Genomic DNA, 17,091 nt, shown 5'->3' on the forward strand with positions numbered 1-17,091 from the left:
AATAAATAAATAAATAAATAAGCAAAGCAAAGAAAAAGGGCACTCCAGCAGGATGACGATGGATGCCTCACTGTTGCACCTGGTGGCATAAATAAATTATCATACAATTAATTGAGATTCACTGTATAAATAAAGTGTCATGGCAGAATAGCCATTATTATATATAGCATTTGCCTGTACAATTTTAATAAATTCAGCAGCTACTAAGAAATTCTAGTCTAGCAGTCCCTTCAATTCTTAACAAAAATGAGGGAATCACCCAAATTAGGTTTCCAAAACATGTTTAAGCCACCAAAATTATTCAGAAAGGCAACAGAAACATGGAAATAAGTCTATTACTGGCTAGTGTTGAGTAAGAAAAAGGCTTCAACTTTTTAGCTATTCTAGAATTTCAGTCATGTTACTGATTGTCTATCTATTTATCTATTTCTAACTATTTATCTACCTTTTTCCTTTTTAAGATTCCCTGTAATGTGGTTAAGCTGTCTGGGCAATAAAAATGGAGAGGGTATATACACAGAAACACACAGTTATAAAGCAACAGATGAATCTGTATGTCACCAATTATCAAAGGATGGTCATCTGATCTGCATTTTCAGTGGTCAGCGTATACGGATGTCTTGTTTTATATGTTAGGATTTAAATGTTAGTGAAAAGCCGTGTCCTAAATGGAAATGGGTCTTCATTCTGCCTCCTCTCCCCCTCCGCAATCAGTAATTCAGAGCCAGCGGGGTGCCTCTCTTGTCACTTTGGCAAAATGAAACCTTGTCAGATTGCAGCCTGGCTCAACAAGCCGCACTGCCACAGCAGGCAATCCGGCTTTCTGAATTCAGGTTCATGCTAGACAGGGCCCACGTTTCACTGGACTACACTGCATGCGAACGTGCTTGACCTGGGTGCAGGGCCAGGATGATGGCAGGGTGACCCCGGCTAATTTCCTTTACTTAAGGTGAATTTTCCCCCCTGCATATAAAACACGGGTAAGCAAGGGAAACTTCTAATATTCTTAAGGCTCAGCCCCAGACACGGACTGTTTGGTACAGAGTCGATGCGCATAATCGATGGTTTAAGGCTCCAGTCCCGATTTAAGTGGATGGCGCTCCCCACCCCCATCCCAAAGCCCCAGAATAGGCGATTCAGGCCATGGAGCAAAGGAGAATTTAGTGAAGATCAGCTTGAAAGCTTCATTTCACAAATGAGGCAACTGAGGCCCCGGCATATGAGGGGCACTGGCCAATTAGGGGTCAAGTGCACACCGTCACTTGGCTCTCCTGTCTGCCCCCAATTATGGCCGCCTCCCCCATCACAGGTTTGCTACCCAGAGCTATGCTTGGGATATTGAAATGGGGCTCTTGTGGCAAAATCAGTTGTCTGCAGGAAAACAGCACGTTGTCGTTTGAGGCGCTGTGCCTTCCACGCAGTTGAGGCATCTGAAATGTTAAAACTGTCTCCCTCCTGTATGTTTTTGGGGAAATGATGTTGTCCATATTTCCCTGGGTGGGCATAAATAGAATGACCATCACATTTAAAACTGTGATGCGTAAGAGGCACATATCACAACAGCAACCAGTGATGCCCATAAGGTCATTAACAGACACCATCACACATTATAAAATATTTAGCAAACAAACGTAGCACCGCCTGAAAAGTTGTGATCTTGAAATCCCTTGAGAGGTCTTAGAGAATAAATAAAGAAATTAAGATTGTGGAGTTTCACATCTGAAATTTTCACTTAAGCCCCACATTCAGACCTTTGCTAATTGCTGCTTTGATTAGCTGTGGCACAAGAGTCAAGCCCCAGGTTTGAGCTGAGTCTAGGGGAGGGGGAAGAGGGAAGGGGGAGGGGGGAATTGGGCGGGGCCAGGGAGGGACTTGGAGATACGGGAGAGGGTCTCGCTGTGGGGGGAGGAGGGAGGTCCTGGAGAAGGGAGAGGACCCTGAAAGCTGGCATAGGTGAAAGGAGGAGGAGGGGGAAGGCCAGGGCCACCAAAGGTACCCTTTCAATGGGATTATGAACATCTTTTTAATGTTTCTGTATCCCAAGCCCATATGCAGAGGATCTTACCTTTGAGCCTCTTTGCCCCCAGCTAAAGCTGCTTGAAAAAATTCACATGCAAACATTTACATGTCTCACAGTTTTATCACATTTTGTCCACACACTTAAAATACACTGGAAGCATTTTTTTTAAAGTTTTATTTTAATTGCATTTCAAACACAAGATGGGCATTCCACTCCCAACGCATAACCCCTCTCTCTTTAAACCAAGCCCCTCCTACTGTATTCTGTAAAAGGGTAAGTGATTGGCTTACCTCAGGCTCTTCCCTAGGAAGAAAAATGATTTCATATTTTTTAAACATGGCCACGCCCCCTCCAACCCCCGCACCCCCTTCCCCCCCCCCCACCAGAACCAGCCCCGTTTGGTTTGGGATGTGGGACTCGCCTACAGCGGGTTAAGTGGGGGGGGTTTTCTCCCCCTCCTCCCTCCATCCCCCGCCAGGTGGGCAGAGTGTGTGCAGAACACCGAATTTCTGCGCGCAGCCCCGGACGCCCCAGATACCTGAGTGTCTGGTTTTTCAACCGTAAAGGCGGGAGGGTTGGGCGAACGAATGAGAAGTGAGGAAACGCTTAGCGCAAAGGGAGAAAAGAGAGAAAGACAGACAGAAAACAGGTTACGGAGGCCGGCCGGAGGCGGCCCCCTCCCCGCGCCCCGCCAGCGGCCCGACATCCTGCCCGGCTTCTCCCGCTACCTTCTCGGGCGCTTTTGCGCCGCCCGCTGCACAGCGCCAGCGCACAGGTACCACCCGAGTGTGCGAACACGGAAAGTTTTTGCTCGCGCAATGGCGCAAAACACAAGACAGCCCGTTCCCCGGTACAAGTACACAGTCGGCGGGTAATCTGGGGGTGCCAGGGGCGGGAATGGGAGAACGCTTGAGCATATCATGCACAGGCGGACACAATATGGACACCAACACACACCAACAACAAGCCGTCTTAGTCCAAGCAGCCGTGCCAGGCGAGGCGGGGACGCACCTTCCCCAGTGACCCCAACCCACCAACGGCCCCAGCCAGCCTAGCCTGAGCGACCCCGGAGCCCTCCCCTGCAGTTCCTGGCTCACCTGAAGCCCCCGCCTTTCTTGCCGTCCCCCACCCCACGACTCGGCGACGTCTTACGGTCGCTGGCGCTGGTTTGTCCAGCTGGAAACGACCCTCAGTGTTGTACGGCACCACTTTTCTCCCTAAAGGGCATACACTTCGCCACCCAAGCCCACCCGAGACCCCTCCCGCTCCCGGGGCCAAGTTAGGGCCCCTAGCTGGAACTTTCTGGCAGGCTCTCCCCGCCTTTGCCGAGACCCCCTCCTCCCGCCGCCGGGCCCCAGGCCCCACCGGGCAGCCCTGCCGCCCGCTCCCGGGGCCCCCGGGCGGCCCTGCTCCCCGCGGGCAGAGTCCGCCGCATTACCTAGAAGCAGCAGGCGGTGCGTACACATGTAGCCCATCTTCTCGTCCTGGAGCTGCCTGTCGATGAGCTTGCCGCGTTTCTTCTCGGCGCGCTTCTGGGCGCGCTTCTCCATGCTTTCCTTGCGGGTCTGTCTGCGCTTCTCCGCCAGGGCAACCTTCTTGACCTTGGGGCTGAGGGAGCCTCTGGCCTGGGGGCTCTCGGATCGGCAGAAGCAGCCTCCGAAGGCCTGAACGAGGAAGTTGCGGAGCAAGTTGCGCCGGCTCTTTCGGCGGCGGCGGTTTCGCCTAGACCGAAACCAGCGGCGCCATCCGAAGGTCCCGTCGTCGGATTCGTCTCCGCTGTCGCTGCTGGCCGACATGTCGTCGTCGTCGTCGCCGCGGTAGCAGCTGCGCTCAGACCTGCCCCGCCAGGCATACGCGCGCGGAGGCCGCGGAGGAGGCGGATCGGCAGCCTGGATCTCGGGGCTGGGGGGTCTGAGGAAACTGATCTTGGGTCGCGCTCCAGAGGCTGGGGTTGCCCAGGCGGCGGGAGCGGTCCGGGCGACAGGGGTGGCCCGGGCGACAGGGGCGGCCCGGGCGACAGGAGCGGCCCGGGCGACAGGAGCTGCCCGGGCGGCAGGAGCATCAGGGGCGGCAGGGGCTGCCCCGGCTGCTGGAGCATCAGGGGCGGCAGGGGCTGCCCCGGCGGCTGGAGCGTCAGGGGCGGCAGGGGCTGCCCCGGCGGCTGGAGCGTCAGGGGCTGCTCCGGCGGCAGGGGCTCCGTCTCCGGGATCGGCGACTTTGCCTCTCTCCGCGGCAGCGGTGGCTGAGCCTCCTTCCATCTCGGCTGCTTCTCCCTCAACTGGGGGTCTCTCTCCCTCTGCTTGCTCTCTCTTAACTGGGGCTCGGGAGACCTCGATGGGCGGGCCGTCAAGCGCGATTGGGGGGCTGTCCACGTTGACGGGAGCGTCGTCGACCCCAACGGGGGCGCTGCCAATCTCGCGCGGGGGTCCGGAGATCTCCATCGGGGGGCTGTCGCCCGCGAAGTGTGGAGGAGGTCTGACAGCCTCTCGAGATGGGCTGCCGATGATGCCTGGGACCCAGAGGGGGGGCTCGTTCGCGGCGGGAGCGAGGAGGACCGCACTCGGGGCCGCGACTGCCGCGATCTGGTTGCCGCCAAGGCCGTCAATTTGTGGGATAGCGCGGGGGAGCCCAGGGGGTGGGCTGTCGTCCCCAAAGGCTGCTCCATCAAACTCAAATGGCATGTCCTCCTCAGGGGGAGGGCTGCATCCTCCTCTGAAGCCTGCGTTTGCAGGTCTGAGGGCTCGGGGCTCCTCGGGAGGAGCCCTGAAGACCCCCGCACCTGGGCCTCCTGGAGCGAGGTCTGAGACCTGCAAGAGAGGTTGGTTGCAGCCTCCCTGGGCAGGCTGCTCAAACTCAAAGGGCATAGCTTCTTCGGGAGGAGGGCTGTAGCTTCCCAGGCTTGGCCTGGCCTCACCGAAGGCTCCGGGCTCCACGATCGGTGGGCTGAAGGCTTCAAGGCCTGCATGGGCCCCAGTGGTGTCTCCAGGGTGCTCCAGGGTAGACCAGAAGCCTCCCAAGCTGGACTGCTCGACCTCGAAGGGCATGGCTTCTTCAGGAGGTGGGCTGTAGCCTCCATGGGCTCCGGCTTCCTTGATGGCCTGGCTGAGGCCCTGGAACTTGGGCCTGGAGACTTCTGGGGGTCCACAGGCCTCGCCTTCAATCTCGACGGGGACGGGCTCGCTGTGAGGCGGTGGGGTCTCCATCTCTTCGGCTGCGCCAGGCCCAGCACCGGGGGCAGCTGCCCCTGGGGCCTCCAAAGGTGGTTGCTCGGGCTGTTCCCCGAGTTCAAGGGGGATATTGCGTTGTCCTGACATATTATTGCCGTCGAGGCAGTTGCGCACGCCCATAACACGGTGGCGGCTTCTTAAAATAAACTTGGGGCCCCGTAAGACGGAGCACCCGACCGAACTAGGGTGAAAAAAATATTTTCCAAAAAATAAAAATAAAAAATCAAAGTACCAGCTGGAAAGTTCTCCAACCTCACTTTCTAACCCTAGTGAGGTCTAGGGGTTCAGGACCTCAAACCCCAGACCATGGCAGAAGCAAGTCTATTGTTGCTGGTTGAGTCTTGGCTCCTTTCTGGCCACTTTTTATCCCCTCAGGCTGCCCCTGGCCCCCCCTTTGGCCTGCCTCGTCCCCTCCTCTCTCTTTCTCTCAGCTCCAGGCCAGCCCCGCCTGCTTGGATCAGAGGAGCGCGCCGATTCGGTCCGAAAATCGCTCGTAGTGCTCTTTCTCTGCCACCAGGGGACTCCAGCCCCGGCCGAGGTGGCTCCGGGAGCCGGCTCCGGCAGCCGGGAGCCCCGGACTTTGGGTAAGGGGGCTGATGAGCGCAGGCCACGCAGGGACGTTTTGGCTCCTTCCAGTTCTCTCCCTGACTGATTTGGAGTCTTTCTCCTCTCTTCTCCCCTGGCCAGAGAGAGAGCTCTCCTGCGTTGCGGGACACGTGATGCAAGACGTGGGCCCCGGGCTGCTTGAGCGCAGGAGCTGAAACCCTCCCTCCCAGACCCAACAGACTCTCCTCGAGGGGAGGGGGGACTGCAGGAGTGTTTCATAACCCCAAATTACCCCTGAACCCCTGAGCCCCAGCCCCCAGCAGCCTCGGATCCTAAGCTCCGAGTCTGGAGCGCAAGGCTTTGGGCGCGTGGGAAGGGGGTGCAGGCGCGCGCGGGGATGCGACAGGTGGTCGTGAGCCCACCGGCGGAGCAGGCAGGAGGCGAGGGGCAAGGGGTGCCGAGTGTGAGCACGCAATTTGTTTTTAAAATGTGTTGGGGTACTTCCCATCGCTTCTGCAGTTTTTGTTTGCCGGTTGCCGAGGCTGGCTCCTATAAAGCACCTCTATGTCCCCCATCCCCACCACACTCTGGGGTCTCAGCAGTGGCCTGCGGTGGCGCAGGCAGGGTTCCTCCTCGTTTATGGGGACTATGATAAATACAGGGGAATAAGAGGGTCTCGGGCATCTACCACCGAGACTCTCTAAGCGGTAGCTGCCGCGGCACGGAACGGGGGGGCATGGGACGCACACAGGGACCCCACAGACTGTAGGCCCCAGAGTTCCGGGGGTCCTACTGTGCGGGGGTAAGGGCTAAATGGAATTTCAGTTGAAATTTATGGCCGGTTTAGGGTGGTCTCAGAGACTGAAAAACCCCATGCGCACCAAATCCAAAAATACACACCGTGCCGCGCGGGCAGCCGCGGCCGCGGTGCGCTGCTCCCCGCCTCGGGCAGCGGCTGCGGGGTCGGTCAGTCTGCTCCTCTAGCCCCTCTCTAGCCCTCTTCCAGCCCCCTTCCAGTACTTCTGCTCTCGCTGTGGGTCTCCCAGAGCAGCTGCTTTACTTTTCCAGTGCTTGAGCCCGCTGAGGAGGCACACAAGTCCGGCCACGAACCCGGCAGTCGCCCGGCTGCATTCCCGTCGCCGTAGCGCGTGGTGGGCTCCGAGCCGGCGGGGATCAATGCCCACACCACCTGGGTGGGCTCGCGCGTGCATGCACACTGATCTGGGTGTGGGGTCGGCGAAATCTGGCTTTGAGCCCCGGGAAAAAATTGCTGTTTGCGGTTCGCGTAAGACCCAGGACTCGGGCATCGTATCTGCCTCGCCAGTGGGTGACAGGGACCTGTGAGCCACTTTTCGGTGGAAGGCAGCTGGGCAAGAGTCAGGTAGTCGCCTGGCCTTGGGGCGGGGGGAGGGGCGGCGGGATGCGGCAAGCGGGGCGCATCGCCGGGATCGCATCGCCTGGATCGCTGTATCTGCCAGCCGCAGTCGAGCGAACCACGTACGCACGCACGCTCCAACCTCGTGAAACCTAACGCAACCCTCTTCAAACGAGGGGGTCACAGCCAGAGCGCCTCACTGCCCCCGCACGAGGCCGCGCTGCGAGGAGGAAAGCTGACCAAGTTGGACCCCGGGTAACGTGTGGAGCCTCCCCAAGGGCGTCTCCTCTCAGCTCTTCGGGTCTACACACTTCCAAGTGCCAACACTGAACTTTGGTTCAAACTTTGGACAACTATCCCCACGCGTAACAGCTCAACCTTTTGGGCATCCACTGAATGGGCCAACTGGGTCGCAACAGTCAACTCGCTCCCCTCCGACCCCAGCGCTGGGTCGGCCATTGGGCTGGGGTCACGCCAATCAAGCCTGCCTGGCGAATGAGCGGGGGGCGCCGGACCGGAAACCGGATATGAGTGGGAGGTCCAATAGGGGGCGCCGCGTTGGAACGCCCTAAGAGGTTATGCGGCCGGGGTGGTTAGAAGCGGATTGGTGGGCGGGCGTATGGCGGCCAGGCCTGGACCGCCACGAGGCCGGGTGGCGCCGTGGGGTCGCTCTTCCTGGCGCCCCAAGTCACCAAGGCTGAAAGGGGAGGTGAGGGCTCTCAGGGACCAACCCTTGTTCTCGCTGATGGCGGTGGGCGAGCCCACCTAACAGGGATCCGCCGCCGGGGTGAGGCGAGGAGCAGGGTTTCCAGGGCCTGGAGGTAGAGGGCCCAGACCCTGAGGAGAGGGGCTCACTGCCCCGCTGCAGAGGAGCGGCCCCAGATGGATAAGGAGTTGAGGTCGCGGGGGTGCTGAGCCCTGCCGAAGTGGAAGGTTAGTAGACGTCGCGGTGTGGAGCCTCAGGGAGGCCACGATGGGGGCCCCCGGAGGGACGGTTTGCGCTCGCCAGGCCTCGCGCGCCGCCCACGTCAGCAAGGAATGGGCACAGGGTCTCTGTTCTACACTCTCATGAGCCGGTAGCATCCTGGTTGTTCGCCAGGAGAGCACAGGCATTGGCGGGATACAGACTGGGCAGACAGCGGGCCTCCCTCGCAGAGGCTGAGCAACGTAAAAACGAAAGAAAACACCTGCAACTGGGGAGACCTTGCTGGGGAAAATGGAGTTTCAGGTGGGCCTCTACGGAGGGATAGATGTCTAGGCTGTGAACAGAAGGGGGGGGGATGGGAGACGCTGGCCTACCACGAACAAAGATCCAACAGTGGGAAACGTGGCACATGGCTGGGTAAAGAGAACAGGCCACCTCGCCGGGTCCGGGAGGAGCAGTGGGAGAGAGAGGCAGGAAAAACTGGGTAGGATTTCTCAGGGCAAGCAGTTTTGAGGCTCTTTTGGTAGGAAATGGAAGAGATACTGAATTTTTTTTTTTGTCCCGCAAGTGAGGATTTGAGCCTAGTTTTAGGACAGGTTTGAGGCAGTGCGGAGGATGGTCCTGTTGAAGAGAACAAAGGAGGCTGTGTCTGGTCATGACCTTTAAGAGAGAGAGAACCACACACAGGGAAGGCTGGAGGGAGGGACTCAAGAGGGATCCCAGAGGACCCTCTGGCGACCTCTGTGCGACGCACAAAGGGTGGGGGAGTCAAGTCTGGCGCCTGGATGATGGGACACCTGTGGGATCGGGACGTTGTGGAGGATCTGGAGAGAAGCTGGCATGGTGGTGGAGCCAGTCTGGTTTTAGACATGGCAGAGGGGAAGGAAGGATGTACAGTCTGGGTGGAGATTTTCTTCAGCTTATTATTTAGGAGGAGGGGACGGAAGTTTAGAAGGAAGGTAAAGACCCCGAATTCAAAGGGACAGTTATCCTTCTTAGAATATGAAATGACTAGATCAGATAAAACCTTCAAGGGGAGAACTATGTTTGGTGATAGAAGCTCAAACACCTGGAGCACTGGAGAAGAAAAGGGGGGACATTACAGGAGAGAGCAGTGGGGCTAGGACGGGATGGGTGGGAGTACGCCGGAGGGAAGAGTGTAAGAATTGGTCAACAGATCTCATCTCGATGGTGGTTTCTTAACCTCCGCACTGGTGACCTCTGGGGCCAGGTAATTCTTCGCTGTGGTGACTGTCCTGGGCGCTGAAGGACGCCTAGCAGCGTCCCTGGCCTCTACCTACTAGACGTAGCATCCCCTTAGTTGCAGCAACCAAAAATTCTCTAAATTTTGTCAAACGTCCCCTGAGAGGCAAAATCGCCCCCAGTTGAAACTGCCCCACTGCTGTGGGCTGCGAAAGGACCCTTAGACTTGAGTAGGAACTTTAACAGTTAAAGTTGGAGCAAGGAGAAAAAATTCCAGCATTTAACTCCAGTGTTCCCCTTTTTGTCCACTCTTATTTTTCTCTAGTGACTGGCTACCAGAATCTGAAAACCCCAAATCACTTGGATGAGTGGGGATCAGAGCTGCAACTCCACCACAGATCAGCAGTGGGACCTGAGAGACTGCGGCAATGTGGCCGATGTTTGAAAGGCAGCTGGGTAGCCTGGCCACAGGGACCCGAGGAACGGGTATGGTAAGAGCTGGGGGTGATCAGCTGGTGGGCTGACTGGGGGCCACACTGATTGGTGGGACTGTCTGGCGAGCCCATTCAGGGCTGGCGATCTTGTTGGCTAAGACAGAAATGTGGCCTTGACCTGGATGGAGATGGCCAGAGGGCACAGTTTTTAGGATCTGCCATTGTAATTTTATAATCGCAAAGTACCTGGGGCATAGATTTCCAATTCTGGATGGATTTCTATTGGGGAAGAGGTAAATCTTTTCTAGGAAAGAGCAGGAAGGGGGAAGAGAGTTAGTTAATGGGTTCACGCAGCCCAGGAAGAGGAAGGCTGTTTAGGCTAGTCAGGGTGCCTGAAGGAAGGCTGAGCTGGGGTGAAGCTGCGGGCCAGGGTCTGGACCCTCCCCGACAGGGAGTGTGCGAGGGGCTGCAGTGAGATGAGGTGCCCGTGAGAGGAGGAGAGGATTGGCTCTCAGTATCTAGGTGAAGGGTTCTTGAAAATTATATATTCTCAGCTACTTGAAAAGGATAGCTTTTCTCCACTTGATGCATTAAGAAAGGATGAGAAAATTACTCATGTTTCAGTTAAATGCTGCACTTCTAAGGAAAGTCAGTCTGTTCAGACCAGACAGCCCAGGTGCCACAGGTAGCAATCGGCTGGGTTTTTGTAAAGAGGTAACCCCAAATGGAAAGACGGTATTTCTTCACTGTTGACCTGAAAGGCACCAGTGCCACCTGCAGGGATGTGGCCCCCTTCCTTGGTGGCTCCACACGACTCCCTGGGCCTCCCCAACTCCATCCTGCGCTATAGCGACGCCTCCGTGGCAGCACACGTCATCATCAGTGAACGATCGTCAGTGTACTTGCGTTCAGGGACTCTTACGCATTGCCCAAGGCACGAGGCCCATCCAGATTTTAAGTAGCTGCCTGTCAGCTTTCTTTTTCAGTTCATCCCTATATTCAAGAAAGAGAAAGCAAAGTGGAAGAGGGTCCCTTGAGAGGGAGGCGGGGTAGGCAAGAGAGAAGAGAGCAGAAACCAGGAAAAAATGATCTTTGGCGGTGGCATTTCCTCCTAGCAGGGGGCTGGGTGGGGGGCAGTTTGCAGAAGAGCCTTCTCTGCAGCCCCCTCGAGTCATTAGTTGTCAGTGGGTTACTGTCAAATGAGGAGAAGGAGAATCTCTCCACCAGTTGTGAGGAAAAGGCAAAAGCAGAAAGGGGAGGACAAAGGGAAGCGAATCCAGGCAGCGATTATGTTTCTCAGCCTCCCGGTGACAAATGTTTTCTGAGTGCTGACTGAGTAGCAATAAGACTTTGAAGCTGTTCAATTAATTACTGTTCAATTAGGACTCGCTGCGCCCATCCTTCTACCTTTCAGCATCTCCTCTGCCAGCCATGCCGGTGGAGGCGGCAGCAGCCTACTGCTGTCTGCGGAAGGGTCTGCGTGACCGGGCTGTTTCAGGCAAATGCTAAGTGCAAGGAGAATGCCTCCAATGGATGAGGGTTAGGAGCAGATGCAGGGATGATGGTACAAGACAGTGGCAGCCAGATGTATGAGAAGACTTGATCTGCTCAGATTAAAAAGCTCCAGGCTGGAGCCCCAGGGGCCAAGGGTTCCCACCATGAATTCAGACTCCTTATAGTTCAGCTCACTAGCTGTACTCAGCAGCCCTCATCTTGGACCGGCCACCCGGGTCTGCAGCCAGACCGGCAGGCATCTGACCCCCTGCACGTGTAGGGTGGGTCCAGACATTCTCCAGTCACCTGGACGAAGCTGTGGACTCCAGGCTGGCTGGTGATGCAGCAGAGAATTTCAGGGGGAGAAGTGGTGGTTCCAGTGCCACCCCGGGAAGGGGACTGAGAGAGAGGGGGCAAAAGTGGGGGGCTGGGATGGCGGGAGGGAATCCCGGAAGAGAAATTTGGCTTTAGTGGAAGCTCTGTTTGAAATTTCGGTAATTCATGGTGGAAATTCCAGGCACCCCGGGTGATTCTTGGCAACGTGATTTGAATTTAAGGGGAATGGTATATTTCACCTTCGCGCACAACCTCAATTACCCAGAGCGAAGTTTCCTAATGAAATCTAACTGAGACAGCAACATAAGCCAGGGCACTCAGAAGCCGGCTCTCGCGTCGGGGAGGAGAAACTTGTCTTCTTCAGCGGGGGCGGGGTGAGGGAGACTTTGGCCCTGCACCCCTCACACCCCTCAAGTTTGAGATTCGGGGACTCTCCCTGGACCAGAATCCAAGACTTAGGATTTGAGCCATATAAAGCAAGATTTTCTAGGCTGTGAATCTTTTCATTTAGTTGAAGCAGCTGAGGTATATGTATGACAACTCTACTGCACCTATGAAATCGAAATTTCTGGGCCAGGCCTGGAAGAGACTCTCAGAGGGACAGGGACGTTAAGGGTGACTAATCTGAGACCCCCCCATTAGCGGCCGTCCCCTGACATCCTTGGCTGTGAAAAATGCTCTTCCTAATGCTAAGCTGACGTTGCATTTGAAGACTGCCACGGAGTCGCCCCTAAACCTTTTTCTCCCCCAATCTCTTGCTTCAGCCTGTTCTTCCTAGCCCTCACATGTACAGGCTTTGTGACCCCCATCTCCAAACCTCATCTTTTCCTTGTCAGGTGTCTTGTCTCCCTCTTTCCTTTTTCCTGTGATCCCCCCAAACCTTCTTTTCCTTTTGTCGTCCTCACATCGACCCCCCATTACAGCCACCACCTGCCCTCTGTCCATGAAGCCTCCTCTAGCTAGGGCCTTTCTGATAGCTGTGCCCCCCCAGCTAATTGGCCACGCGCTCAGCCTAAACTAAGCCCGCAGAATAAAAACAGGCCGTGTCCACGCGTGAAGCTGGGGGGGCTGCCTTCCCGGTTCTGCCCCGGAATAGGGCGTTGGGGGGCGGGCTCCATGGCGCCAGCTCCTGTCAGGTGTCCTGCCTCAACTGGCTGAGCGCTGTCAGCAGGTGATGGTGGCCCTGCGCTGCACACTCGTGGCCTTGGGAGAACGAAGTCACTCGGCTGTTTACGCTGGCTTCTCTGCCACGTGAACTAACTAGGCACTAGCATCAGTATCGGTACCAGGGGGCTTGGGGAAAAAACACGAGATGGAAAAAAGAGAAAACAAACATCAGTAAACTTCACCTTACATAGAGCCTTTTAATATGTAGCTCCCCAAAAGTTTAAAATACAAAACAAAAACGGGATGTTAAATCACTTAATTTGACATAAACCAGTTTTTTTAAACATTTGCTTTCTTTATCTCATGCATTTGCAACAGAGGCAAGATTGGTTTGGGGGGAGTGCAAAAAAACCCTTAGCTATTACCAGATCCCGCAGTACAGAAACATAGACGGTATATCTCTATATCGGTGGTGTCCACATTTCATGGGCGAGGACTGTTTAAGAAAAAGATGTCTGAAGAAGCTCCTGGGAGGGAGTGGTAGAGAAAAAAGATACAAAGGTTGAGAAAACTGGTTTGTCCTAACTAGCTGCAGCCTCTGGGCCATTTTTTCAGGTCTCACCTAATCAGGGCACTTGAAAGTGTTACCAAAGAATATATTCAACACTTACGGTCAGTTAAGCAGCGGGGCTGTTAAGTTCGCTCTCCCAAAGCGGCCAGCATCTCCAGGCTGCAGTGCTCCCTGCCCCGACCCTGAAAAGCTTGTCTTCCGACCCTGAGATCAGGGAGAGCAGGTGGGAAAACGAGCACACCTAAGGCAAACACTAAGTATCTGCTCTTGAGGAGGCCGTTCCCCCTGGTTAGCAACAGGACACGGCAGAATTCTGAATTCTCTAACCTGCCTGCGTGCTTGCTTATTTACTTACTTATTTATCATTTATTTATTTCTAACTGGCCTCAAAACCATTTTTGCCCCCAATTCAAAACCAGATTTGGGAAAATCAAATTAGATCAACACAAAACGGATTTCTTCACAACTGGTGCTTTTATTCTATCAACGTTTAACGTTGGGGGGGCTCCTTTAGCATTAAAATCATTGGTATGAGTCAAATTGGGCAACTCCGGGCTTCTTAATCAACCTCCAAGTGTTGGGAGCAGAAAGGGATGCTAGGACCATCTCTTCAGCTACTTCATTTTCCACGTGAAGAAACTGAGGCCAGAGGCCACTGGGTCTGACCCGAGGCTGCTGGGCAGGGCCAGGGTGAGGAGAGCCTGAGGTCTTAGATCCTGCTGCCCAGTTCTGGGGCATCAGGATTTAGAAAATAGCGTCATTAATGTCAAACCCGCAGAGCAGGACGAGGAATTCCATCCCTCATTCTGGAACATGGGGATTAAAGATGTAATATGAGAATCTCATTCCCCCTTTGCTGGACAATTTTTAAGAGAAGGGCAGCACTTGAGCTGGCATATGACATCACTCTGGAAGCTTAATTTGATTCTAGTGATTTGCTGTTATAGGTCACCTTTCTGTTAAAGAGACATACTTTCCCAAACACCAAGGTTTCTGCTCAGTTTCCTCTCGATAGTCTCCCTTTACATGAAGAGCAGTAATAATACAGACAAATTAAGTAAAATCCATGCAGGTTATTTAAAACAAACAAAAAAACAAACCTTCTAACCAACACTGAAGTTTCAGCTTTCTTTCTCATTAAACCCTCTATCACAGCTGCTAAAAATGAGGGCTGAAGGGTAAAGGGCTGATAGCAATTCCAGGGGGAAAACGTTTCTAGTGCGTTAAAGAAACATCATCTTAAAACAATTCCAAACTTTAAAATTCCCAATTCCTGAATTCTGGTAAACAGATTAAAAGTCTTGTTTGCCAAACCTTAGAAGTAAACCTACACCAGATTGTGGACACCACACAGTATTTGAACACTGCTTCATGACTTTCCGACTCAAAAAGTTCAGTTCAAAGAGCACCTTTGTCCAAGAAAAAGCACATTTCTATTAAGCAAATGATTAATGTCGCAAAATTAAAAATCCTGAATATCAGAGCATACAATTTAAGTAGCTTTACTTAACTAGCTTTAACCCTCCTTCCCCTCCTCTTCCTCTTTCTCTCCAATCGAAACCTTATAACTGGCTGGTAATTCACCCCTGTGGTCAACTCTAAGGTCTGCTTTTTTTGAGACAATTTCCTAAGTTGCAAGGGCAAGTAAGCCCATTCAAATGCTAACACCCCAGTTGAGCAGGGCGAGACAAAGGGCTAGTTGGGAGACTAGTGAGTTGGGAATGCTTGGAAAACTTGCCAGAAATGCCTCTAGAAAAGAGAGGCAGCTAAACACCAGTGCCTTAGGTAGAAAGAGGGTTTTTTTGAAGCGTCTCTGTAGCAAAACCCCCTCTCCGTGGGGTGAGTCCTGGTCATAGGGGCTTGGTATGCTCCTCAGTTGTTTTGGATGTGCCTAATGACTCTTCCAGCCTGGAATCAGGATGGAAGGAGGGGGGTGGGGGAGGGGAACTGAGTGGGGTAGGGTTGGGTGGGTAACAGGTTTTCACAATCAGGTAGTTTATGGAGGAGCGTCTGAAAGATGGCAAACTGTGTGTTCCTAGATGCCCCCCCCCCCGGCCCCGCAACAACTAACCTGGTATATTGGTTGCAGTTAAGAAAGCCAGCCTCTCCATATGCACGCTTCAGGTTAAAAAAGAGCCCAAGACTGGGGGGGCAGGTGTGGGCTAGGCACTGACGACTTCTTAAAAAAAACTTGTATATTCATCCTGCAACAAGGCGATATGCTAATTTCTCTAATGAAAACCCCAGCTCTGCGGGAAAACGGGTCTCCCCAAACTCCCCAGCCTGTGAGGGCAGCCCTCGCACTGAAAAGCACACCAAAAAAGCCAACCGCACCCTGGCTGATTTTGCCTATTCACCAGAGGGTGAACTCAGGCTGCTAAGACGTTAACAGAGAAAAAACAGAACACTTAATGCCACGGAAAGGAACACAGAACCGCTGTTTTTACACTAAGTAGAAATGTCAGCTGTGGGTAGCCCCATTTCACTTAGGCAGTTTCACGCTTTCAAGCCAAAGCCAGGGCACACCGGACCCTTCTACAAGTCTTCGGCAGCCTCCAGACTTCTGGACATTTCCCCGCTGCCCAGGGAAGCCCCCTTCCCAGTATTTACTAGCGAAGACCAGAACAGCATCCAACAGCCATTAGTCAGCGCCGCAGCCGAGCGTAACTAAGTTCTGGGGCTCCGCGACGCCTTTCCCAGGGAAGAGACCTGGAAGGAAGACCCTTTAACGTGTGTTCCTTCTGGCCGCAACCTTATCTCAGGAGTGTAAGAACCTGACCCGTCTTTTCAAGTCTCAAAACGTTTCACTTCCCCCCCCCCCCCCCAATCATTCTCATCAGAACAGCTCAAACCAACGCCAGACGAGACGCGCGCGCACCAAGATACGGCCAATTTCCAAATCGGGTGAGGTTTTGTAAATACATTTCACTAACCAGTCTTTTCCCCCAGGATTGGTGAGAAAGGCACACTTTCCGCACCGAAGATGCGTTACCGGATTGCGGCCGTTTTTGTGCTCCGACACCAGGGCAGCTTCGCCTCCAGGTTACAGATTCCAAACTTAGCTCCACCCCAGCTGAAAATGGCCGGTGCACGCAGCCTCCCCTCCCCTCCCCTCCTCGAGGCTGCCGTAGCCGCCGGCCCCTGCCCCCTCTCGACCGATCGCCCAAGGACTTGCGTCGGATCCAACACCTTTCCCCAGCTCGGCGGGTGCCGCGCTCTTTGGGGACGCGTTGTAGGGTTCCCTGGTGATAGGCGCGACTCCCTCTCCAGCTTGTTCCTTGTTCTGCTTTACCTTTCCGCTCGTGACCACCTCGCTGACCTCTTAGCCCCTCTCTTACATCCCCAGGCCCTTGCGCAAACAGCCCGGGACTTCTCCAGACAAGCTGCACCCAGCCCCACCACCAGACTAGCTGCGCCAAAAGGCTAGCGATGCCCCGACGTGACCAAGCCCACGCCACCAACCCTGGTAGCCCGTTGGGCACCTCCCAAGACTCCCGTACCTCCTCTGCCTGCCCTCCAAGCACCGGTGACTCGCGGGGAACCGCCGGCCGGCTCTTAGAGGTCAGCTCTGGGGCGTGCGGGCAGGTGCGCACGCTCTTTGCTGCGGTCTCCGGCCCCGTGAGCGCCCGGAGACGGGCGGTGGCGGCCAGGACCGGCGCGCAGCCGCGGGGGGCACTGGCGCCGAGGTCCGGCGGCTCCAAATTGACAGCGACGGGACCTGAGCTCTAGGCTCCGAGCGTCTTAAGCGGCGCGCTCGCGCGTGCGCGCGCGACTTTCCCCAGGAGCCGGCAGTCTCCGGAGTTGTCGCCCAATCCCAGCCTGGCTAGTATTTGCAAATTGCAACAGTGTCGCT

The 17,091-nt window shown here is 54.9% G+C and overlaps 1 protein-coding gene and 1 long non-coding RNA gene across 8 annotated transcripts in view; one reads left to right on the forward strand and one right to left on the reverse strand.

The window, feature by feature from the left end:
• GNAS (GNAS complex locus) overlaps positions 1-17,091 on the reverse strand; it is a 67,287-nt gene that overhangs the window by 49,662 nt on the left and 534 nt on the right. For 4 of the 5 annotated variants that reach the window (XM_082428295.1, XM_082428294.1, XM_082428293.1 and 1 more), the window contains exon 1: positions 3,459-5,382. The exons of the other annotated variant lie outside the window; for it this stretch is intronic. In XM_082428295.1, coding sequence (XP_082284421.1) covers positions 3,459-5,367 — 1,909 coding nt within the window. In that variant the 5' untranslated portion in view covers positions 5,368-5,382. Of the gene's footprint in view, positions 1-3,458; positions 5,383-17,091 lie in introns of those variants that run through there. 5 annotated transcript variants of the gene reach the window in all.
• Positions 7,424-17,091, forward strand: part of LOC309644559 — a 32,510-nt gene continuing 22,842 nt past the window's right edge. For 2 of the 3 annotated variants that reach the window (XR_014254484.1, XR_014254485.1), the window contains exons 1-2: positions 7,424-8,101; positions 9,622-9,782. This is a non-coding gene — a long non-coding RNA (uncharacterized lncRNA). Of the gene's footprint in view, positions 8,102-9,621; positions 9,788-17,091 lie in introns of all 3 variants that reach the window. The other variant, XR_014254483.1, reaches the window with a different exon arrangement.

The sequence above is a fragment of the Balaenoptera physalus genome, assembly GCF_965194825.1.
Source record: "Balaenoptera physalus genome assembly, chromosome: 16".
Taxonomy (NCBI): domain Eukaryota; kingdom Metazoa; phylum Chordata; class Mammalia; order Artiodactyla; family Balaenopteridae; genus Balaenoptera; species Balaenoptera physalus.